The 26068-nt window shown below is 36.7% G+C and overlaps 1 protein-coding gene across 1 annotated transcript in view; it reads left to right on the plus strand.

Moving 5' to 3' along the window:
• Positions 1-26068, plus strand: part of VWA8 (von Willebrand factor A domain containing 8) — a 191819-nt gene that overhangs the window by 37713 nt on the left and 128038 nt on the right. Inside the window, exons 6-14 of the mRNA XM_021286771.2 lie at positions 1134-1298; positions 1706-1755; positions 2084-2192; positions 5084-5188; positions 12114-12248; positions 13538-13672; positions 13756-13833; positions 20106-20266; positions 21408-21521. Coding sequence (XP_021142446.2) covers positions 1134-1298; positions 1706-1755; positions 2084-2192; positions 5084-5188; positions 12114-12248; positions 13538-13672; positions 13756-13833; positions 20106-20266; positions 21408-21521 — 1052 coding nt within the window. The remainder of the gene's footprint in view (positions 1-1133; positions 1299-1705; positions 1756-2083; positions 2193-5083; positions 5189-12113; positions 12249-13537; positions 13673-13755; positions 13834-20105; positions 20267-21407; positions 21522-26068) is intronic.

Consider the following 26068-nt stretch of genomic DNA (forward strand, 5'->3'; position numbering starts at 1 on the left):
GGAAATTTGAAATAAGCCTTCTGTCAGTGATCCTGACTGTATGAAGTTGCCAACTATGCTGGATTTCTGAAAATATGTCGTTATCTCTTAGGCTTCTTGTCTGTGGTTACAATTCTTCTGATCCATGCCTTCTCCAAAAACATTTTGATAATATTTAATTAGTAGATGCAGTTGTTGGAAGCATTATTATTATATTTTAAGTGTAAGTTTTTAAAATGCAATTGTATTTAGAGACTGAAAATGAGAATTCAAACTTAGACAGTATTTGGTTGCAATCATTCAAAGCATCTTCCTTTCTTCTTTTTTCCTTTGTAACACTTTTCTAATGATAAAATGTTTCAAAATGAGAGCCTTAGGCCCACTGCTAATAGTATATGAATTAAATTAATCTCTTGCACGCTACTGAATCTAATATTGTTGTTTTGTTGTTTGGGGAACATTGTATTATAGAAGCTAATGTTAATTTTCTCTTCTCATGTGTGAATAATTACTGTATATCTAGGTCTGCGGGAAATGTCCTCGTGTTTGGTTCCAAGGAAAACTTAAATGTGATGTAGGAAAGACTAAAGAGTCCCATTTTTGTATGCAATGAATCTCTTATATGACAAGTGAAATACAACATTTAGTGTCCTCATGAAGGAGTCTAGTTCTGTATTATTGCTTAGAATAAAGCATAATTTGTAAACAAAACTCTGAAAATGCACATTTTAGTCTCCTTTACAGTTATAAGAGAGAAAAAAAGAAGAAAAAAACTTGCTTATGGTAGCCCACTTCTAAGGTTTTAGAATAAAATACATTTTGGGGTCTGTTTATTTTCTGTTCTTTATGAAAACAATGCTGTAATGACACCGTTTCAACTTTGACTGCCTGAGGGGCCTTTGGTCAAATTGCTACAGACCTGAAAGCGGCACCTACTGAAGCTTTCCAATTGCATTCATTTTGGAAAAACTTGCACTTACCATCCACAAATTTGACTAGTCCAATGCTTTCTAGCCCCTCTGAATGAAAGATGAGAACATCACCACATTTAGGTTGAAGGACCAGGGCTGTTAGTCAATCTGTACCTTAGTCATCGTAAGTTTTTAAAGTAGTACTTTTTTTTTCTTCTTCTTGCTTGATTTTAATTAATTTAGGATCATACAAAATCAGAGTTGGATGCATGGAAGATTGTTCGGGTCAGTGAGGATTTTCGAGTGATAGCATTGGGCCTGCCAGTACCTAAATACGCTGGTAACCCTTTGGATCCCCCTCTTCGCTCTCGATTTCAAGCTAGAGATGTTTATCATCTGCCCTTTAAGGTAAGTGTCGTAGCAGAAGGGCTGGATTATCTGTACTGAGTAGAGCTAATGTTTTGATGTTATGTTTTACTTACTTCGCCTCTGAAAAGAAGCCTTGAGTAATAAATTTATCATAAAGGGTTTTTTTCATAGTGGGGCCTAATAAATTCCTGAAAAGCGTGCTTAGAGTTGCCAAGGAATGCTGCAGCAGAAAAATAACTTCTGTAAAACAATATAACCTTAAAGTAAATATTTTATAATCTTTCTTCTTTTTTTTTTTGTTTAAATAAAATGAATTCTGTGTCAAAGAGTAGACTCCTCATGTCTGAATTAGAGGGAAGACAGAAAATCCCTCATACGTTGTGCGCTGTGACCCACAGTATGATCCCAAAATTAATTTCCTCTGTGATTTTATGTTCTATTTTCAGGACCATCTTGAGCTATTGTATTCAATTGGATCAAACATTTCCACAGAGAGGTAATTTTTCATAATTAAAAAAAATAAAAATGGAATTAAGAAAAACAATGCCCTTTCAGGATTCCTTGCTATTTTTGTATCTTTTATCATTGCATAGAGACCAGAACTGAAGAAGTTTTTTAATATGTGTGGGTGTATGCTCACGCAGCTTTTCGTATGCAGCCTTCATATGATGAATACGTAATGCTTTAGAACTTCAATCACACCTTACTTATTTGTGCTCAGAAATAGTTTCAGCATCTCATACTTATTTAACTTTTTGGGCTTTAGTGTTTTAAATATAGATAGAATGTATAAAACTCTGTAACTAATTTTTTTTTCAATGCAGAGTTTCTCAGCTCCTGTCTTTTGCTACAACTCTCTGCTCTCAAGAATCTTCTACATTGGGACTTCCAGATTTTCCTTTAGACAGCTTATCGGCTGCAGTTCAGATTTTGGTATGTGCGTACACATGTACTGTGAAACTGCATGGGTTTACAAGTTCTCAAAATTTGATCTGGATTATTCATGGTGTTAGAAGATTAACATGAACATTTAAAAAATAACCCTGAAAAAGCTAAGGTTTGAGGGAGAAAAGCCCCAGTCACAGGTCTCTGGATAAAACTTTAGCAAAATATATAGCATAACAAGCATGAAGGACTAAGTATGGCACAACACAAGACTTGTGATGTGATTTAATGTGTCTTAGTGCTCAAAATAATGTTTTTTGTGCTACTAAATCATCTCACATTACTTCAAGGGCATCTGCAGTTTACTTGATGACACTGAGGTAGTCAGTGGAGAGAAATAAAAAGTGCTTCTGATTTAATGGTATGCACGAAAATCAGACTGATTGCATTACAGAGACACCTGTTACTCTCCATTGACACCTAAAAGGATCCAAAACAACTATTCAAATATGGGTATAGGAGGCAGTTAAGTTGCACGAGACGAAGCCTATGTTAGGTCACTGGGGGGGCTGGTGGATTTAGAATAAACAGAGACCCAGAGGGTCACCTGAAGGTGCAGGTTGTGCACATGTGAAGATGCGACGCTTCCTGACAGCTGCGGTCCGTTGGGAAATAAAACAGCTGCACTCGCGGAGTTCACAGCGGCAGATCAGGCAGGTCGGGACTGGAGCTGTGGCAGCCTTTCTGCTTTCCGTGACAGGTTTTTGTCCCCTGGACTTCATTGTGACGTGGTTAAAAAGTCAAAATAAAACCAGAAGGTGCCTCCTGAAGGAAGCTGGGGAGATGAGATCTGTATAAAGGGGGGTGGTTGGTGCCCTTTGCATGCAGGAAGGTACAGTCAGCCCAGGAGGAGAAAATGCCAAGACAGCTTCTCAAAACCTCTCTCCAAGATGCAGATGTCTGTAGAAAGGACTCTTAGGAGAAGTCTCTGTTGTGTCTCCTGTGCAGTCGTTTTACCTATGTTACTGCGCAGCGGCAGATTACTTCTACATATTTTTTTCTATTATATACATTAAAACATACCAATTACTTGTGTTACTGTGATGCTCAGTCCCCTCAGTCGTGCTGGATGCCTACAGGCAGAATTTTTTTCTGAGTTAGTGATACTACATCAGATGTTAAGAAGTGATTACAATTGAAGTTCACAGAAATGAAACAGTATTTGGAGGGCTTTAGGAAAGAAATACATGTTGGATTTTAAAATAAGTTGCAACTTTTTATTCTTTGAACCCTGTAGTGAAAAATTATTTTTAAATGAATGCCAGATGGCTTTCAGAGTAATGGAAAGAAAATGAGCTCTAAGCTATTATCTAAACTATGGAATGAAGGAAGCATTTTATTTTACATTAGTGAATGTGAAGTGTTAGCATTGTATGACAGTGACTTTTTTAGGTAGACAAGAACTGTTTCTTTTAGAATTAGTTTTAATCACTTGGTTTTCTAAGCTGACTCTTCTCAGTGATTCTAGCTACAGCATTTTTCCTTCACGTACAGGGTCAATGCCATCCTCTACTTCTAGCTTGGTTGATTTAACCATTTAGAAGTGTGGAGGGAATGCATTGTAATGACTACAGACAGAAGTCTTCTTGTCTTCTATCATGGATTCACGCAGTCCCAAAATACACTTTTTATGCTGAAAACTGGTGCCTGCTGAAAGGGAGAATTTTTTATAGGGTGCTATTCTGAAGAGGCTAATTTCATACACGTCATTGTCATTATTATTAATTTGAGATAATGTGGACAAATTATATGTTATGTCTTTATAGACAGAGGGCTTTTAAAATGCGATAAAGGGCTCTCTGACCCTTTAAGCAGTACATTTACTACAGTGCCTTAAGTGGTTTATTTTTACTGATCTTTTTTTAATATGGAACATTATAAATAGTATTAATGATTGTAAGTTAGAATTTAATTATGCATTTAAAAAAATATGCGTTCTGTGATTTCATTTTAAGCAACTCTTCTTTCAGTTGAGTGCCTATGTAAGTCCAAGTGTATAACTGAAAATTAGTTGATTTTATTTGAGTTATGTTATTTACTTTTTATTTACTTTGATGAAGGCTTACAAAAGTAGTGCTGGTCCACTGTTTTTCATTAGTGTTACGCACAAGTAGTCCTTAAAAATTTGCAAGTCTTTTAAAACAAACAATCTTTAGGGGTTTTGAAACACTTTCCACTATGAAAGGCATACGTTTCTTGAGTATTCATAAATGCGCTTCCATTTGTTTGGCTATTACTGTGGCAAAATAATTCAATCTTTATCTAGTTCAGGCAGCAACTGACAAAAGAGTTCGTATGTACAACTAACAAGAAGGTAGTAAAAACCAGTTGTTTTCCATTTTGTGTAGAAAGTGCAAGCATACTTCGTAACTCATTTCAAACCGAAATGTTTTGATCAAACTGTTCAGAAATTTCTGGGAATTGATTTGTTAAGTAGAGTCTATACAATGCAATAGAATCAAAACGAAATGCTACAAGTTGCTGTGTGTGAGTAGATCATTCTTGTGATACAGATTTCTTGTCACACTGATTATTTTCTAGTAGTACTATGAAACTCAGTTACCTGGGGTGGGATTTGTCTTTCCTAACCTTAAATGTTTTTAGGTATCTGAGCCAGTAGCTTCCATGTATGCACATGAAATAAGGTAGTTTTGAGGACATAGTTCTTCCAATCTACTTTTAGACATTTTATAATATAAAAAGTTGCACCTGAGAAATGCCTGTTTTGACATTTGATTAAATACTACATGCAGTGTTCATTTGTATATTGCTCTTACATGTTTATTTTAAGTTCAGTGCTATACAGGATTTTCAGGTTAGTAGCTTGTGATAAAATGAGCCATTTATTTTTTTAATTTGTATTTTGAAATTTGAATTAGGATTCCTTTCCTATGATGTCTGTCCAGCATATTGTTGACCGGCTTTATCCCTATAACGTTTTCCTTGGAAAAGAAGGCAGGACTGCAGTCAAAGATGCGTTAAAAGTAAGTATTGCACTTATGTATTATAATTCCAGGGAGCAATAGATTTTTTACTCCATAAAAAAAAAGAAATCTTAAGTAAACTAAATGGCTACATTATTGCTAATGCTAAACCAGTATTTGAAAAAAGACAGATTTCATAAGTAGTTTTCATTATAGTGAAAGGTGAAATCTCTCATGTTCTGTAGAATAGGTAGACCTCCATTCAAGACTACAGAAAAACCCTCATGATGTAAGCAGTTAATTAATTTGAAAGTAGCTACTTTCATTGTTAAGGTTGTAAAATGCTTAAAAAATGCCTCTGGTGTTTTGCTTTTAAAAGGACACACTAAAATAAGAAGAGAGTTCACATGCGCAAAATGCATTCACTATAGTATGATTATAGATTGTGTTAGTCTCTGGTTTTGTTCTGTGTTAGCTTTTTGTTGCTTTTTGTTCATCAGATCTGTTTTGTTGATTTGTCCATGCTCAATGACAGCTTATAAAACCTATAATTATGCTGGGTTATTCCATTTATCCTTTTAGAACTTCATTATAGTGGCGGCTTTCCTTCATTATTGAATATGTTGTAGGAGTTATGTATGTTGCTGAAAATTAGCATTTGTGATCTAGAGCATCTCACCCAGCTCTTTCAATCTTGAGAATTATAAGTTATTTGTATGTGCATTTTTAGAAATAATCAACTTTGTAGCTAGTGAATTTTTGTTTTTCCTAAAGCCAAGCCTACATGTCAGGGAAATGTTTGTAACCCATCTCTGCCAACACCTCCCGTCTACTGCCTTTTTGCATTGGAGCTCAGACCTGTATTCTCTGTTTAACTGGGCTGATCTCCTACTCGTCTTCCTGAGTTTGGGGATGGACAGTCCTTCATTGGAAGGAGGTTGTCCTGAGTGACCTGCTCATTTTCATGAACCTTCAAAGCAGCCTCCCATGGGATCCTACCTACTATTTCTCTGAATGAGCCGGTCAGGCCTGAAATCCAGGGTCTGCAGGCAGTTAGTTCCTCGCCTTCATCACTCCCCCTCAGGAAGCCGAACTCTGTTATTTGATGGTAGCTACAGCCAAGGCTGCTGTTGATTGCCACATCCACAACCTCTTGCTCCTGCCTTGTGAAAAGCAGGAGCCGTCTGGTCATCACCCCAGCCCAGCTGGTGCAGTGTTGGTGTTGAGGAGTTATTCCAGGCAGCCGCAGAAATCCAGACGGGCTGTGCCATGCTGTGTTGCCCTGCCACCACATGTCAGGGGGATTGAAGTTGCCCATAAGAATTGTGGTCTGGGTGGAAATAGAGACTTATGTGTGTTAGCAGAGCAGTAACAGTCACTTCTGTCCTTAATATTCCTTTATTTTAAATCCTTTATGCCATTTTGTTTCCCCTTTCAGTTATAACGTCTTTATGTTCAGAACCATCAGCTTCCTTCATTTTCCATTTCTTTCATTTAATTTTATGTGTTGTGCATGCATTTGCTTCCTGTGCAAGACAGGTTGATTTGACTAGTAATATGAAGTTTCTCAATGATCATCTGCTTTTAAAAACCTCCTTATTGTTTACATTTTTCTGCCTTAATTTTCCTTTGGGCTTTTTTTAATACTCTTCCTCGTCATTACTTATCGAACTTGGCCCAAATTTCAACAACTACATATTGTCTTATTTGGAATTGTACTCTATTTGCACACTACAAATCTTGTTAAGCAATGAACCTTAAGAAATACAGAAAATAACTGGTTGTGCTGGGGAACTTCTATTTATAAAGATATTTTAGTAATAACAGCATAAGAACTGTATTAATTATTGATAAATTATTTTTTCCATTCCATAAAAAATCTGAGATAGAGGAGTCTGGCAAAAGCCAGGTGATTTCTTACTCCAACTTCATACAGATTTCCAAAGAATGTCCAGCTAATATTTGCTGCTGAATACTTCTCTCTGTGTCACAGAACACAGTTAGGAAATACTAATCTTAATTGGGAGGTATTGAGAGTTGAAAAAATAAATACTTAAGGTGTATTTGCAATCGATGGGTTAATTTGTTTGAATTTAATCACTTGTTAACATCAACTAACATTTAAAGAAAATGAAAATGAATTTCATCTAACAAGATGTAAATTTTAGTCATCACACGTGGAGACAGGTATGTGGAAGTAGTGATCTTGGCATAATGTATCTTAATTTCAGGATGTCTTCTCTTCCAGTCAGCTGTCGGAGCTGAGAAGTGACATAGCCAGCGATAAGGCCAAACAGCTGGTTTTGGCAGCTGTTAGACCCTGCACGTGTTTCTTGAAGAGTTCATATTCTCCAAGCACTGTCTTCCCAAACATTATATTCAGCTCTTTGCTCACTGAGACTCCACCAAGACCTAAATATTCCTCATAATTCTTATTCTTGATGATGAATTAATGTGAAATATTGACTTATACCTTCCCTGTGAGTGAAAGTGGTTTGTGATGGTGTTAGTCCTGGATGTGTAAAGGTGCTTTGAAATGCAAATCTCTTGGTGAGTAGATCTAGTTGGAGTTAAAACCTGTTTGAGGCTTAACTCTATCGACCAACTTTTTCATTTGATACAGGCGTGCTCCTTGTGTCAAACTAGTTCACATCAAAAAAGTGTTTATGGATTGCACACTGGTCCAGCATCAGCAATGATCTTGGGATTTGCTTATCACGCAGAACATTTGTACAAGGCCCACAGTTCGCAGCATTCATTGGTTCGTTAGCTTGCACAGAGAGGACACAAGTACCAAAATAAACTTGAGAATGGTGTGCCTTTGTGTACCTTATTTGAAGTTTCTGCACTTTGGAAACTCTATCAATTTCAATTCTGTTTCTTAAAGTTCTTAAACTTGGAAGAACTTGTGAAGCAAAATATGCTTTGGTTTGAATTCTGGCCTTTAAAATTATTCTGTATTTGCATGAAATGTTGCCATGACACATTATTTTGACTGACGGATGAACATTTGAAAAATGATTGCAAAAATTAAGTAAAAATGTATATAAGCTTTTTCTGTAGAAGATTTAGATATAGAGATATCGCTGGTTTCAAGGAAAACAGAGTCCTGTTAAACATTCACAAACAATAAGCTTAAGCACGTGTGTCTCCCGCGATACTGAAGTTTTCTTTCCTATAGACTACTGATAGGCAGTACTGTGGGAGGTGACTCCAACTGTTCTGTACTTACTGGTCATCTTCATTTAGACTGAGTTTGGTCACTCATAATCACAGAATCACACAGAATCACAGAATCAACTGGGTTGGAAGAGACCTCAGAGATCATCGAGTCCAACTCTTGGTCCAACTCTAGTCCGTTTACTAGATCATGGCACTAAGTGCCATGTCCAATCTCAGTTTAAAAACCTCCAGGGACGGCGAGTCCACCACCTCCCTGGGCAGGCCATTCCAATGCCTGACCACTCTCTCTGTAAAGAATTTCTTTCTAATATCCAGCCTAAATTTCCCCTGGCAGAGTTTAAGCCCATGTCCCCTTGTCCTATTGCTAACTGCCTGGGAGAAGAGACCAATCCCCACCTGGCTATAACTTCCCTTCAGGTAGTTATAGAGAGTGATGAGGTCACCTCTAAGCCTCCTCTTCTCTAGACTAAACAAGCCCAGCTCCCTCAGCCTCTCCCTATAGGTCTTATGTTCAAGTCCCTTCACCAGTCGTGTTGCTCTTCTCTGGACCTGCTCCAGCACTTCAATGTCTTTCCTGAACTGAGGGATTTTTGGTGGTTTTTGTTTGTTGGTTTGGTTTTGTTCTCAGTGTTAGAAACACACAATTTGTTGTGGTTTGGTTTGGTTTGGTTGTGGGGTTTTTTGTGGGTTTTTGTTGTTGTTGTTTGTTTTTCTCCTAATGAAGAGAATCTTCACATCAGAGCAGGTCCCTTTTAGCTTACTATCCAAGTGTCTAACTTTGATCTAAGACTCTTCTGGAATTTTTTATGCCTTGATTAGTTCTGTGTTTACTGTCTTGATCTTATATAAAATAAAAGCTATTTTTTGTTCCCTTTGACTTATTTTTTGTGTTACTTGCACACCCACTTTAATCTTACCTCAATTCTTCCTCAAAAACCATTTCCCTGCCTCACAGTAGGGAATTTTCAGACTACAGAGTCTCTCTCTTATAGAGAGTAGGCTAATAGTTCAGAAAACTGGAATCTTCTTTATTGTCTAGACAATTCTGTTTACTTCTAAGCTATTTCTATTGCACATTTTGGTCTAAGGAAGGATTTATTTATTTTATTGCCACCAAAGTAGTCTTTAATCTTTGAGGTTTTGCATGAATGAATACTCTCTGTGTCAATACATACCATTGGAGTGGAATCTGTCCTTCAGACTTCATCTGTCTATCCCATCTTGCACTTGCAGTTCATATTTTGCTTCTTGTGAAACAGTTACGTCCTCTTTTTCCTTAAAAAATTCCTTTTCCTTCCCATGCTGGGAATCTTCAAGATCAGTTGCCTTTGGACACCTTTTTTGGATAGCTTTGCTGGCATGTGGGTTCAGAATAGTGGTTTTCTGCGAATACATGTCATTCAAGCTCTCTTTTATTTTGACCAGCTGGATCACCAGTGTATTTTTTGCAGTTTCCATACTGAGACATTACTCATCAGTAGATACTTCCGAGTAGTCAGAATTCCTCTTCTTCCTTTTTTCTAATTATTACAGTTTGCCTTTTCTCACATGTTTCTAGCATGCAGAATGTGGCCTGATGATTATGGACTGCCAAACCTCTTTCCTTGTTTTTGGTGGCTAGCCTTTTCTTTTTTCTTTCTTCTTGAGTCTGAGGCAATAAGGCTGCTCACTGACGTTCTAAGTGTCTCACAAACTTTCTCATACTGTATGTTGTCCTTCCAAGCCACAAATACTTTTTTATTTGCAGCTACCAACTTGGACTTTGCATAGAGGATGCTGCTTCTGGTTCAGGCAGAATCAAAGAATCATTTAGGTTGGAAAAGACCTTTAGGTCATCAAGTCCAGCCATTAACCCGGCACTGCCAAGTCCACCAGTAAACCTTGTCCCTAAGTGCCACATCTACATGTCTTTTGAACACCTCCAGGGATGGTGACCCAACCACTTCCCTGGGCAGCAGTATGTTTAGTGTGTTGTACATCCATGTCACTCCACTCAGTTTCCATATCCAGCTATCATAATTCTAAATGGAGAACTGCATCAAAGAGATCGGTCTTACTCTGAAAGCCTCAAACAGTTTTCTTGTTTGTTGCTTCTGTCCAGGTATAACTGTTGTAACTTGTTTAATTACTAAATTAAAGTTCCAGTTCAGCAGCATCTCTGTGGTTACATGTGATGAATTTAAACTGTACAGATTCAGTTAAATGAATTCAAGTTTTATAAAATCAGGAAGGTTCTGCACAGAGATAGATGGTCCTCTTTTGCTGTCCTGGTTTGGGGTCTAAAAGGCCAGCTGCAGAACCTTCAATAACGTTTTAAGCACTGAAAAAAAAAAGTGAAAGAAAAAACCCACCATCAGCACCAAAACCCTCAAAAAATTCAAATAAAAAGCCACCTTAGAATCTTTAGATTCCCAAGATCTTTGTGTACAAGGTCTGCTACTGCTGTCTCCAAATCTTCCTTGTTTGGTACAGCGGCTGCTGGTGCAGATGACCTTGTTTGCTCGCAGTTACTTTCTTTTCTTGGTATCTGATCAAGGGATTTTAGTGTACAAGCAGTTTGCAGTTTTGTATATGAGCAGCTTTGGCCCAATTCAAAATGCTGTTAACTTAGTAAGAATATGAAAGTTTACCAATGAACATGAGAGTGAGAACATTTGTAGTTCATTTTACAGAACCATAGTTCGCACATTTCTTAGAATTATAGTTCGAGCTACTACTTAGTAGGCATTCTTGCCCGCTGCTGTTGTTCAAACATTTAATGGTATCTGAAGTAGACTCAGCTGTTACAAGAGTATAATTTGGTGCAGACCTTTCCTAAAGCACATGTATCTTAAATTCATGTTTAAATGTGAAATTTATTCCAGAATGGGAATTTGCAAAGTAATGAATAGCCAAAGCGTTTGTATGAAGGCATCTCAGTTTTCTTTCTAAACTTAAATAGCCGGTGCTGTGAATCCTAGTAGTAATAAAACTACATGCTTTTTAAGAATTATTTTACATTAGTGACTTCTGTATAAAAATATTTTTGCTAAGGATTCTGAAGAGTTGGATAATACTCCTTTTTCTCTTGTTTATTCAGGTTTCACTCTGTTAAATAAAATGTCTCCATGAGTTTGGTAATTTCAGTTAGTGGCTTTTTTCTGCATAAACTCCCCTGATATAACTTCCCATTCCCCAACAAAACAGACTTTTAATGGGATTTTAAAAATTATTTTCATGCTTTCTAAATACAGCATAGAATACAGAGTATAATTCTTAAAAGATAATTGAGAAGAAAAATGTCCTGGTTTTTGTCCTTGATATACCCAGAACATGCTGAAGGTTTAATTTGTACAGGCTGTCCTCAATTTTCCTTGTACAATAAGGCTGTGGAGCTAAGTAAACATAATGTTTGATGGTTATTTTTATTGGTAGCCAGATGTTTAAATCTGCAATTGGTTATAATGACCTGCAGAGACAGGTGATCTATTATTACACATGCTAAAGGCTATCATCCGTTTCTCTTATTGTTTCAGTCTGTCAGGATAAGACTTGGCAAAGTCGCCACATGACATTTTCACTTTACAGTCAGAGTCTTTACAGTCAGAATAAGTAGATAATATATGATCTTTTCACTTTGATTTTAAATGTAAAATATATAGGCCATTGAGAATGTGAACAGAGACATTTGAAGTAAATGGATTTAGGATTTCACAAGCAATTAATCTTTAGTGTGCTTCTGGCCCTGTTTTCAGAATGAACAGTTTAAAAAACCAGAAAGCTGTATTTAATAATTAATTTCTCCCACTCTTTAATTCTACAGCGTTTTGAGCTTCAAGATTCAAAAAGCCATTTGCATCCTAGAAGGGTTACGAAAGTAGAAAGTGCACATGAAAAGAACAAACCCTTTCTGGCTGATGTAACTGTTCAGATTGGTGATAAAGAAGTGACATTCCAGGTATGAATTTATGTATTCATCAAACTATAAATTCTTTAGATACCATAACTTGTTTTCATCTCTGAGAATTTGACACTTACTCTTGATAACTAAGACTCACTAGCATAGCATTGAATATGTTTTGGTAGTGGAACACATTATATTTATTAGAAAAAAATTTAAATACTGGAATATTATATTATGAATACAAAAGATTTTATTTCTAGATAAACTCATATTTTCCTACATGTCATTCATTTAAGTTTCTTGTGTTAAAAGAAAAACCTCTAAATTTCATATTTTTTTATTGGATTAGAATAGGAGAGAGTACTTACGATGCTCTTGGTGTTAGATTTCCTTTTCCTCTTAATTAAAAAAATAGTCTGTCTTTGTGTACACTTTAAATAAAATCTAATGAGTCCTTGGTAATGTTCTGACACAGGATGTTGGGAAAAGGGAAGAAAAGTAATCCCATCAAATATGATTAGTTTGATTTTCTTCCAATTAAGTTTATGACCTGCTAGGTGGTGAAATAAGGTCTTATTCAAGAAGCAGATGCTGACCTGAGAATTGGAAGTTAATGTTGAATTTGGAGAGTCTAGAGCGTCTGTAAAGAAGGTGAATTAGTGGAAGTCAGAGAGATGGTATTGACATTGATGAGGAATATCCTCAGAGAGGTGAAAAAGGGAAACAACAGCAAATGGGAGTTTATCAGAAAAACGTGAGTCTGTAGGGACTTGATTCAGCTCTTTTTTGAGGGGAACATTTTTGCTTTTGCTTGATGTGTATTTTAGGTGATGCCTTCTGAATATACATCTGCAGAATGTCTCTTTGGGAACAGGAGGGCATAAGGAGTCTGCAGATGAAACGGTTCCCGGACTAGAATGTCAAGTGGGGAACGATTGAAACTCTCCAAACTTCTGGTCATAGTAGCTCCTTCAGATTTTCGCAGTACAGATTGCTCTTCTCTTCCATGTTTCTCTGTGGAGCCATAAATATTGTTGATTTTTTATTTTGTCTCTATTATGAACAGCCTCAAGTTCTTTGCAGACACCACTGCTGTAATTTAATTGATTCACTTTTTTTTTCATGAAGAGTGGGCAAAGGAGATGTGAAGGAGATTGTCTATTAGAAGTTATATGATTAATGTTTTTAAGTGAAAGATTTGGGTTTGATGGATGACAGTTATCAGTAAAATATTACCATAGTTTTGGAGAAGTATAACCCAGTCCACAGAAAGCATTAAGTTACCACAGTATAGCTTATTCAGCATTTTTATTGTTTTTATTTTTTTCTTCTTTTTCTTATAGGTTCCAGCTGGGACCGGGCTGTTAAAAAAGCATCCTAGATCAGATCCGTTCATAAGGACTTCCAGCCATAATCAGCTGTTGGCAGAAATGATGCAATCCCATATGGTTAAAGATATGTGTTTGATTGGAGGAAAAGTAAGATTTTAAATGTCTTTTCTCCCTCCTTACCCATGTTCCTTTGCATGTTATCTAGTTCTTTTTTCTTCTTTACTCATTAGGGCTGTGGCAAAACAGTTATTGCTAAGGAGTTTGCTGATATGCTGGGATACAGCATAGAACCTATCATGCTGTACCAGGTGAGTAAACTATCTGCTGCTGATGACACTTGAAGTATAATCCAAAATATAATACACAGAGGTTGGCTCTTTGTGTAACAGTTTTCTCTAAGTGGTTTTAAAGCTGCAGATGTGTTCACATACAGCTACAGGTTTTGAAATCTTTGCCTATCACCTATATGGGTTAAGAGAATAAAGGATAGCAAAGTTTTCTGGTCATTTTAGAGTATTTTTTTACTCTCTCTGTTAGAATGCTCATCTAAAATCTCTTCTTATTGAAGATCTAAACAAATGAAATACTGTGCAGCAGTATAGAAAGTACAGTGTTATTACGTATAAACTAGCCCTGATCCTGCTGTCCTTCAATTTTATTGACTTCATTTTGAATGTGAAAGAGAAGTGATCTAAATAAAATGTAAGGAGAATCATTTAACGCACTAGTCTTTCTCGTAGCCGCGGAGAATTGACCACTCATTCTGTGACTTGGCATAACGGAGTGTCATAAAGAAAACTTTGTCTTTTTTGTCGTCTTCTTGGATTTTTTTTTTGCTTAGGAAGGATGTTTCCTGCCTTTAGGTCGGAGTGTGACCACTTGTCATTCATGGATGTTGAATGCCTCTGGAAGAACTTTTGTCTTGCCTTTTTTTTTTTTGGTTTGTCTATATGCTATTTAATCTCCTAATGGAATTCTCCATTATCAACACTATTTTTAAATTGTTATTATGGAAGACAGTTTCTTTATTGTATGGAGAATACATAATACGTTTTATGTTTCTGGGGAATTTTTATAAAGTTATGCCTCACGTTCTGTAGGATTAATCTTTTTCTTTTGTTGTTTTGATGGGTTTCTTCTGTCAAGATCACCTAATATCCTCTTACGTGTTTATTTTTCCTGATGCCTGACACGTGGAATTTTAAACAATATTATAAATTCTGCGCCTTTTTTTACATATCTGTTTAGCATAATGATTACAGTTGTGGTGGGACTGTTGCAGTAGAGATTAGAAGATAAGGTTCCATGTTTAAAAAAGATTGCATCCTAGACATATAAAATGAGGGCTGGTGTTTAAATGTAATATATGCATATTACATTCAAGGAATATTAACTTCATTATTTGTAGGTGCTATAACAAGCAGATAGTCTACCCTAATTTAGCTACCCTAATGTAGCTAATTCATTTAGGTTGTGTCTTTAGTACAGATGTGACTTTAAAGAAAAATTTGGGGCAAAGTGTGCATTAACACTGTGAGATACATGGGCTGTTCACATGGTTGCCTTAGATTGGCAGTTGTGGGGTAAAATGACAAGAAGAAAGAACTGGAGAAACCATAAGGTCATCTATGGGCTTTGAAGGTGCTGGCAAGCTGCATTTTTGATGAGTTACAGGAAGAAATTTACAGTAATTGAAAAATTCAGGGCAGAGTGAATGGTTTTACTGAACAAAATGTAAATGTTTGTATTTTAAAAGATTAACATAGAAATAGTAGTAATGGTTCCAGGAAGGATGGACATGAAGAATAACAAGAGAATTGATGTTTAGGAGCTGTCGGTTGTCTCAGAAATACAGTGAACATGGCACAGTGAGGCTGCTGTACATTTAGGCTTTTTCCCTTTTGATTCATCCAGACAGCGCTTCAGGCTTTCTCACGGCACTAGAGGGTTTTTTGCAAACCCCAGGTTCTGTCACGCTTCACAGTGATCGCCACAGCCAGTGGTCTCTCAGGATGTGTTTGGAAAGAATTATCAGTCTTAGGTCTCAATACGCTCTAACCTCATGACATAAACTGAAAAATTACAAGAGTAAAAAGTAGAATTAATTAATTTGCTAGTTTTTCACAGTAGGGTTCACACATGTAAGCTTTTCTCTGTAACCTTGAGGAATAAAAACACTCTCAAATAAAATATGAAGTCAGGAGTCTCCCATGACCTTGTGAGCCAAAACACACCAAATATCACAGGATTTACAGTGGTAAGTGATAATTGTCGGTGCTGCAGGGGAACATTAACATCAGATTTAATGCAATACATTGGTCTCTTTCTCCCATCCTTTTGCTCATTTAAATTTTCCCCAGGCAGCACGGAGACCTCCAGAGGAAGAAATGGCAGTGGCAGCTGATTTGGAAGTGCAATGACATGTGGGGAGCGAGACCCTGACAGAAATGGGTGGTGAGGTTAACAGGTTGAAACACACAAAAAGTGAGAGAAAATAGTAAAGATAAATATTACTGATGATGAAAAAAGAAAGTCAATTTGATGTTTTCCTGTGCTGTTGAGAACCTCCCCAGACAGGATCCCACTGCTTTTCCTTCCCCTGTGTGGCTCCAGCTGATAAAGGTGCAGACTCTAAAACCGTGTCTGCATAGATGGAGTCAGAGAGATCGCTTGTGCTGTTTTCTTACACTTAAACGTGGCCAGGTGCGAGCAGATTTGGGTTCCAAAGCTACGCACCTTCACCAACGCAATGTTGTCTTCATACTGATATACTTGTACTCCCAGCAGCACCTATTGCCTTCTGTACATAGGTATATATAATATAGGCTTGTGGTTTCTGAGCCAGAACTGTGTCCAGCTAGTCTGCATACTTCTCTCCGCACTTGTCACTGTAAACGTATTTTAAAATCATCCCAGGAAAATAGCTTTTGCAACTTGACAAACCTGCTTAAGGACAGGCACACCCTAACCCTTGTTTACTGCGCACAACATGATATTGGGCACTCACCAGCAAAATTAGATGATTATTTCATTAAAAACATGACCACTGTTTTTCAGCATTCTACCTTTAATTAGCTTTGCCGAATAGGAGCAGAAAACACACGAGAAAAGCTGTCAGTGAAAGTAGTTACTCAGTAAACATCTTTCTTTCAGAGGCATCTGTGATTCCTACAGAAATCAGCTGGGTTTGACGTTTCCCACTGAAGTGAACCTTTCCTTTGGCATCACCAGGGTTTGTTCCTAGTTCAAGGGGCAGAGGGTTTTTATAGAGAGGCTTTTTGGCAATATCGAACAGTATCGCTTAGGCAGATAAATGACTCTGAGCTCATTGTTCACTATGAATTCTTATATAGACACGTCTATGTAAAATTCACATGTTTATCTATACATATAGATACTTTATATGTACATCTTACATAATCTTAAAATTTTTTACAGGAAGCAATGATTGAATGTCGCTGAGCTGTACATCTGATAAATTTTAAGATCACGTTTGTTTTTCTTAAAATATATGATGACATCTCAGAGGCTTCGCATAGCAAAGCAATAGGATAATTTAGTAAGAGAACAAATGTTAAATGTTTTAATTCATACAGCAATTCAGCAATGAAGGTTATGAGAAGTTTGATAATGCTGTAAATTCAGCAGATATTTCTACTTTGGTTCAAAAAAGTATCTTTTTGATTTTTTTTGAGAGAGACACCATATTGTCCTAAATCCATTTCTAAAATTAAGGGGGCTTTTATTTGTCCTGTGGTTCATTTTTATTTTCCAATAATTTCTGCAGGCACAAAAATAAATAATGGGGCACATTTGCTTGGTCTGAAGCAATAGCAGTGCTTTTCTTCAGCCTCTGTGCAGAAATGAATTCTTAGATGTTTTGTATATATATAATGTTTACTTTTATTTTTAATATTTGCTTCATCATTCCTACATCTGAAGTTGGTTTAAGGGCTTGAATAGTGTGAAAAGACGTAGTTCTTTGTATTGGCTTCACAGGAAAAAAAAACTCTTGTGAGATGAGAATAAAATCTGCCTAAACCAAGGGTTCCCAAACCTTTGAGCACATAGATCATCTCTGACAGTAACAGCTGCCTCAGGGAACAGTTCTGTCTCGTTTGTGATATCTGACGGCATTATATGGATTTCTCATTGTATATAATTCCATGTAGGCAAATTGCTGACAAAGGAAAATAATCCTCATTAGGAAAGGCCTGGTTTTAAGTTGTCTCTTAATGCCGTTAAGCAAGAGCAAATGCGAAGCAGCAGCCCAGTGGTTCTTTGTGAGCTGTAGTTAGGGAACTTATGGTTTAACTTGTTTAAAATAAAACATTTTCTCCCCTCAGAGTTTCAGGGGACAAAAAAAATCAATATTCAAGGTGATGTTGTAACAATTTTCCAGAAACTTGTTCTTTTTCTTCCTCAGCAAAACCAGTTTTTTAAGCACATCACTAGTGTTTGTGTTCTGTGATGGTTTTGTTTCTAGGTTTTCTTTTTTTTCTTTTTTATTTTCTTTCTCTTTTTTTTTTTTTTTTTTGCATGACCTCATAATTTGTCTTTACAAATTCCTTCCAGTTTTTTATTTGAGAAATACTAGCAAAATGTGAGTCCAAATTGGCATGAAAAGCAGGAAACATAGATTTTTTTCACTTCATAATTGCCAAGAACATGATTAGCACTGTGAGCCATGAAAAATGGCAAGTTTGGAGGCTTGTATTGCCATAGCTGCTAAAGGGAGCGAAATGCAAGTTATCCTACTTCTTTTCTCTCCTGAATGTCTTATTTTCCTGCATATTAGATATTTTAGAAAATAAACTGCAATGTAAAACATGTAAGTTACAATTACTGTTACAAATTAAAATGAGCATTTTGTTCCACAAGGCAATATAATGTAGCCATTGATGTGCCCAAAATAAGGGGAAAAACAATTAAACCATATACCTCTATCATATCCCTTCCAAAGGGAAGGATTTTTAGTGTGTTATAACACTATATCTCATGAAGTTTTTTTTTTAATATATAGTAAAAATCAGTTTAGACTAAATAAATAGAAACAATAAATCCCTGGGCAGGTACTTGGCCATAAAACAAATCCCTTAAAGAAAACAGGATGGTTAGCAAATGACATTTCTTTTTGATGCATCACTAAATTGCATCTGATTCAACCATTTAAATTTTGTTATTAATTGTATATTTCAGAAAATGTCTCGCAGCGAAATACCCTTCTGAGTTTAACTCCAGAAAATTAATGCATGGCTCTTGAGTCATTGCTGGAATTACAGATGGACATTCTGTATAGCATACTAGGTTTCTGATTAATTCATACTGCATCTTATTTCATGTTTCTAGGGGTGAATTGTCAGAGGTGTGTTAGTTGAATACAGTTATACAGCAGTTATACAGCATTGGCGCCAGCTGCTGAATGCACACTTTTGATGCAAGTCCTAAAAACACTGACGTTTTTCTCTGGCTTTGATAAAAATGTTTCACATTCTGGTTTTAGTTTAATTCTTTAATAAAATAGAAAAGGCCAAACACAGCAGTAAAAACAACAACAACAACAAAAAAAACAACAAAAGACACACACACAACCAAAATAATCCACAAAAACAACAAAGCAAGCAGAAACACAACAATAAAAATACAGTCTGGCTTTGTGGATTTTGATGCGAGACTTTAAATTATACAAATGTGGAAGCACCGAAGGACCCAGACTTTGTCCTGTTATTTTAAGGCTTTTAAGGAAACGTTGAAAGAGGAAATGATTCAGGCCGTATGATGTAATGTGTTCTATTTTTATTCTTTAAAGTTCAAAGGGTTTGTAGTTGTGAAAAGGACATATGCAAAAGCCACAGCTACAATAGAAAATATTCTTCTCATCTGATTCTGGGTTGTGTTCATGTCACAGCCTGAGGAAGGGATTTTGTCTTCCAAGTCACAAAATGTCCATAGTGTCTTTGTTGCTCTAGAGCTTACCTGCTATAGTGGAGCACCTAAAATATGTGTCCTAGGGTTTTGTCTTTGCTTTCAATTTAAGTATTATCTTGTGATACGCTATATACTTTTGATATTCGCTGCGTTACTGGCTTATTCCTTATTCTGTCCCTTCTTCTCTGACTCTTCCACTGTGTTTTCCTGCTGAGAGGCAGAATGTCCTGCTGGTTTGTGTTTAAGAGTTATGGTCAAATCTCTGCTCTTTCAGGTGACTTCTGTATGGAATTAATGACTCGTGTTTGTTCCAGGTGTAAATTGCTGCCCCCTTCTGTACACAAAGCTGTGTACAAGTTGTCATATGTTCGCATTACGTTTAAGAGGGGGGGAAAAAAGGGCTTTTGTTCTAGTTTCAAAGCGGTGATATTGGCAAGCCTAGAACTTCCAAAGACTATTTAACATAATCTGTGTGTAGATTTGTGTGTTTGTGCATTTCTAATACCGTTTGGAAAAGTAATTGAAGATTTCATGGTGATCTTCTTTGGCTACATCCTCAGCAAAAACAGAAGGCAGTTTTAAAATGAGAAAGCATTTGTAGATGAATAAAACATAGCATAAATATATTCTTTTGATGAATTGATGCTTATAGGATATGACGGCGAGAGATTTGCTACAGCAAAGGTACACTCTTCCTAATGGAGACACTGCCTGGAGACCATCCCCACTTGTTACTGCCGCCCTGGAAGGAAAGCTTGTTGTTCTCGATGGCATTCACCGAATTAACCCCGGCACCCTGGCTGTGCTTCAAAGGTCAGGATGTGAGCACAGATAACCTGGGTGCGCATGATCTGTTCCTTGAGTGCATGAATACTGATAAATTAAGTTTCTTCCTGTGAATGTGAGGTTATAACTTCAAGAATACTGTAAAAATCAAACACTGGAGTTTCAGAGAATATGTAATGTTCAGTCTTTACATACTTAAAAGCTGAAGCAATTCTTTAATGTGTTTTATAAGTCTATAATAATACAGGAAACGTCAGCTCTTTGTACATATGGCGTGTAAGTCTGAATTGAAGAATGAGCTAGTTTTTACCATAAATTTATGGGATCTAAAAACTAGTAATATTTGCACTATGATTAGAAATGGCAAGATGTGAGAAAATGATTGAAATACTTTTAATGCAGCCTGTCTCTAAATAAAATGTGATCATTACATCTATACGTAAAAGCGTACATTCTGGTAATTGCAAAGAACTCTCTCTAAACATTATTCCATAAGTCACGAAAAATAGATTAAACTTTCCAAAGTGGACGTTGTAGTAGCAGATAATATTTTACTAATGATCTCTATTGTCAGGCCAAATTTTTCTGCTCTTTCACGTGCCTGCGTCGTACAGTGCCTTTCATAAACTTAAAGGACATCACCAGCTTTAAAAGCAGATTGTAGTAATAACGTTTTGTGCCTTCTTTTACTATATATACACACACGGAGTGCAGAAGAGATAATTATGCTTGCCCATTTTTTATCTTTTTACCTTTTTCTTCTGACATGGGCATGTGTTGACATAAGAAAATAGAAGCTGGGTCTGTGTGTATATTCATTGTTAAAGCCAGCTGAATGTTGCTTCAAAAGACAGAACAGAAGTCTATTACTTGGTACAGGTATAACAAAATGGCTGTTTCATGCCATTTATGCACACTTGTACTGGTAAAAAGGACTTTTTTTGGTTACCATATCTGTTTGAACTATGTTGACTAACTGACATTGTCCTGAAACTGTTTATTTATGCAAATTATATCGCCTCCACGATGCATCTTAAATTGGTTTATCTTTTTCTTTTTACTGTGCCCTGCGTTGACTGAGGTAGCTTTTAAAAAAAGTATTAGTTGAAATAATTGTTTTTAAAAGTAATCAAAGGTTAGATAAAGCTTATTCTTTATTTTCAAACAGACTAATACATGACAGAGAGCTGACTCTCTATGACGGCACCAGATTATTAAGGGAAGACAGATATCAAAATTTAAAAGAAGAATTACAGATTTCTGATGAGCAACTGCAGGAAAGGTAAAGTATCAGCTACGACTATAGGATGCATACAGTATTTCATCCTGTAAAGAGCTTAAACTCCTATTTTTGTGTGTGTGTTTTACAAAAACATCATGCAAAATGCTTCTCTCTTAAATGGATACCTTCTAATCACCAAGAGAAACATATTTGAAACATCAGTTTCCTCATGAGCTTTTTTCTTTTTGTGGCATGAGAAAATTATATCCTGTTTAGAGCGCTCAATCTAAAAGGAAGACATTCCATATCCTTTAACATAAGGGGTTAGAAATTGAAGAGGAATTATAAGTACATAAAAACATAGATCTAAATGTATATAGTATTTAATTTTGGAATGGTTTATTAGCAGTGTTGGAAAATGAATCTACATTGAAGTTAAATACAACTTGTTAATTTATTTTGGCTCATTAGCTAGAAAGCTGGTATTTAATTTACAATTAATATGGGGCAGGAAATCCTAAGGATGGGCTGGGACCCATTATGCTGATTCTTTTTGTTTGTTCACTTCCACCTGTCTGCTAGAAACATTCCACAGATAGAAGCATTTTCGAGTCCCCTGATGGCCGTGCTTGATACACAGTCAAACACTGCTGAGCAATTTTAGTTAATAGGAGGGGATTGTTGAGTGTATGCCAAAACGAATGCAACCTAATATTCAGATATATATACGGATCTAAACATACTGTGATTCTTAAATGGCTGTGATCTCTGAAAAAGCAGTTGAAGTCTTACGGCAAATGTCTGTGCTCAGGCTTAATGCTGCAGGGTGTGCATGTGGCCAGACTTTGAAGAGACCTTATCAGTTACAGTAGTGATGTGTTCATGATGTGCCACCTCATTTCTCTCAGTTGTCTCTCTTAATACCATTGGGGTCTTTTTTGACCTTCATGGTCTACTCTTTAGAAAAGCTGTTTTTCTTTCAGTGCCCGATTGTTGTTTCTGGCTCCCTTTTGATCCAAAATGTTGTTCTTTAAAACAAAACAAAACAAAAACCACCACCACCAACAAAACAGAACAAATTAAATTTAATTTTGAGTCTTCCACAGCATTTTTTTTTTGTAGGTATGTTTTAATCTAAGCCTACTTATTGCAAATTGTGTTCATGCTGCTCAGGCCATAGAGCCAGCTAGATGGGCATTTCCTGCATTTGTTTTACTTGAGTGAAGAACTATGTATCAGGGAAGTGTTCTGTTTATCAGGATTTTAAGCCCTGACTTGGAAAAGAGAAGTAAAAAAGGTCCTCGGGTCCATCTTGGATGGAATTCCAGCTTTGCCTTGGACTTTGTCTTTCAAAACAGGTGTAGTCATTGTGTGAGTCTCCTCATTCCAGCTCTGTGTCCATGATCTCATCCAGGGTGCCTTCCTTTGGGCAGAATGGCAGTGGCTGTGCTGTTAAGCTGATTGCGTGGTACCCTTTGGTTCATGCCAATATACTCCAAAAACCTGGAGAATTCATAGAATCATAGAATCATTTCGGTTGGAAGAGACCATCAGGATCATCGAGTCCAACCATGACCTAACTCTAGCTCTAAACCGTGTCCCTAAGAACCTCATCTGTGTGTCTTTTAAACACCTCCAGGGATGGTGACTCCACCCCTTCCCTGGGCAGCCTGTTCCAATGCCTGACAACCCTTTCCATGAAGAATTTTTTCCTAATATCCAATCTAAACCTCCCTGGTGCAACTTGAGGCAATTCATCACGCGTTCATCTTCAGTACTGCCCTTCCTCCTTCAGCACGTCTTTCTCACAAGATAAGAGCTTCACATCTGGATTCCATGTCTCCCTGTCTGTCCTAATTGTAGCTGTTTTGGCACTGGACTCCCTTATAACCTTCATTATCTGTTAGACCACTAGAACTGGCCAGGCTGTCTTTTAATGTCTGTTTTGCAGACTCACCTTCTCCGTGGGCCACCTCCGTACACCCTGTCCTTCCCATTGGTGTCATTCACTCTCCTGTTGGTTCTGCTGTTCAGTGCTAATGATGCATTGCTTTTGACTGCTTTGGAGGCCTGGAAGTCTTTGGCTTTCCTCAGAAAGGTGCCCCTTTCCCTCAGATCACAACGTACTGCTTTTATCTAGCCACCTTAATATTTTGAAAGAGAACGTAAGCCCTAATTGATCTACTCGACTGACAACGTTCCCTCTCTGATCCATAAATGCAGGGTGTCTCTTGCCTTCGGAATACATTTCTGACTAGTCCATGATCTTAAACAAACAAGCAGAAAACCCACTATGTAGGTATTCTTGCATCTGGAAGCTCAGTGTAACCATTTACCACCATCTTGCATACATAATGGACACAACAGTGATTCACCGAAAGTGCGTGACAGAGTTTTATATGTCTAAGCAGTCAGACAGGACTTAAAGGAAGTATGTGAAAATAGTCCTAAACAGAGGTGATACAAGATCGAGAGAAAAAGGAGTATTTCTGAAGGATGAGAGCTTGAAAGAAAGAAGCCAAAGCCTTATTGGGAAATCATTAGATTAGGAGAGGGCAGGCCCATCCGCAAGATTTCAGAAAAAGCAATAGCTGGACACTGGAAGCAGCTGTGATGGAGAAGAACTGATGCCTTACTGCCATATGTAAGAGAAACTGAGAACATGGCATACATACTTTTAACATTTTTTACTTCCCTCCCCCCACTATTGGGGTCAGTTTTGCTGTGTGTGAGTGTTCTTGACTGTAGCGACTATAAGTAGTATAGTGTGCAGTTTCTGTCTTCTGTGCTACTTCTAATCATTCATAAATACAAAATAACTCACTGTTGCTCTCTGTTCCCTTAATTTAAGACTCACTAATGAGGTGGCCAGATGTTGTTGTAAGTTACATAAGTAGAAATATGTCTTTCATAATGGAAAAGAACAACTGATAATGTTTTTCAGTAGACTAGTTGGACTTGTGACTGGAATTTTAAAACATAATTTCCATTTAAATCTATTTTAGGGAAAAGGAATACTATTCCTAAGCAATGAGCCAAAACTTCTGTAAACATTGGTTTTTAATCTGTGTTTTTAAGAGGATTTGAGACACCTAAAGATTATTCTCATTTTTAAGAAGATAAAAAAGTGGGGTATTGATGGAGAAGTTTTAGAAGATCTCTTTGGACAGTACAGATGCATATTGTACTAAGTTTTCATGCTCTTATATGAAAATACTTGATAGTAAACAAAAAAGTAAGTATTTTTTTCACAGTTTTAGGGCCTTGAATTTTTAGTACTTCAACAATAATAATATTCATATGCATAGTAGAATAGAAAGGAAAATACGCACAATCCATCACTTAATTTCAAACCCTGATAAGTCAAGTGTGGGAGGTTTTATGAATAAAGGGATGGTATTTCAGATCACACTGTGGTCCAAAGAAATCACATGCCTCTGTATATGAATGTAAACAGTATTACAGTAGAGAATATGAATATGCTTAAAACATGGCAGTATTATTAGCGGTGCTGGACAAAAAGGAAAGTATTGTTTGGTTTTCAGATGGTTTTCAAGTTTTGCAAGTTAGAACGCTATTATTCATAAATTGGACAACTTAATTTAAAAGTTTTATTACCTTTGTAAGAGCTATTAAAATATATTCTTAATTTAAATTATGTTAATTATTGTCATTGAGTTATGCGTTCACTGTTATTTCAGTATATTTCTACATCTGTCATGTCTACTAGCATTTTTCTGAGAAGGGCTTCAGCATGGTGGGTGGGATAGCTCGGTCAGGCGTCACAAGTGCAAAGAGCACGTTTGCCTTTGTGAGCTTTTGGGATCCTCCTTAGCCTGCTGAAAGCCGTAAGCAACAGGATAACTAGCGGTGGCCACAAATTACTTTTTCCTCTATTCTTTCTCGTGCCAGTTTGGCTGTGGAGTTAAGTTGCAAACAGTCACACTAAGATGACATTCACTCATTTGAGAAAACAAAGTGATTTTGTTTGTGAGTTTGAGGAGAAGAACAACAACAACAATCACCACCAAACAAAAACAAACAAAAAAACAACCAACCAAACAAATAAAACCTGCCTCTGAGAAAATGACAGATGGTCCTGAAAGATCTTTTTCGTAGAAGGAAATTATAGCTGCTGATTCTTTATTCATGTGATGATTGTATGATTCATTTTCCTGAACAGGTTCAGAGATTAAGAGAAAGCACATTTAAGTACTGTGCGTATCCAAGACTTCTGCATAGAATTTCTTCTGTAATCATCCATTACTTCACTGTGACAGATACTGTAAAGGTAGCACACAGCCCTTACAAGATAGAGCAGAGTCTTGGTTTGTCTTATTATGCCATTTTTTAACCTGTTTGTGTGGATATCCCCCCCACAACACACACACAAGCATGCAGGTGATAAGACCTTGGTGTGGTGAGCAGAAAGGCAGCTATTACAAGAAAATCTGGAAGAAGGTATATAATAGGATTGTTCAAAAGCTAAAAGAAGTCACTCATAATGCTTGGGTGTTTTAATGCTCTGCAGACAATGGGTTATTTATTTTCAGTGAGATTAGGTTGAAAGGGAACACAGAGTAGATGAGATAAATACAAAATGTGGC

The sequence above is a fragment of the Columba livia genome, chromosome 1, assembly GCF_036013475.1.
Source record: "Columba livia isolate bColLiv1 breed racing homer chromosome 1, bColLiv1.pat.W.v2, whole genome shotgun sequence".
Classification (NCBI taxonomy): Eukaryota; Metazoa; Chordata; class Aves; order Columbiformes; family Columbidae; genus Columba; species Columba livia.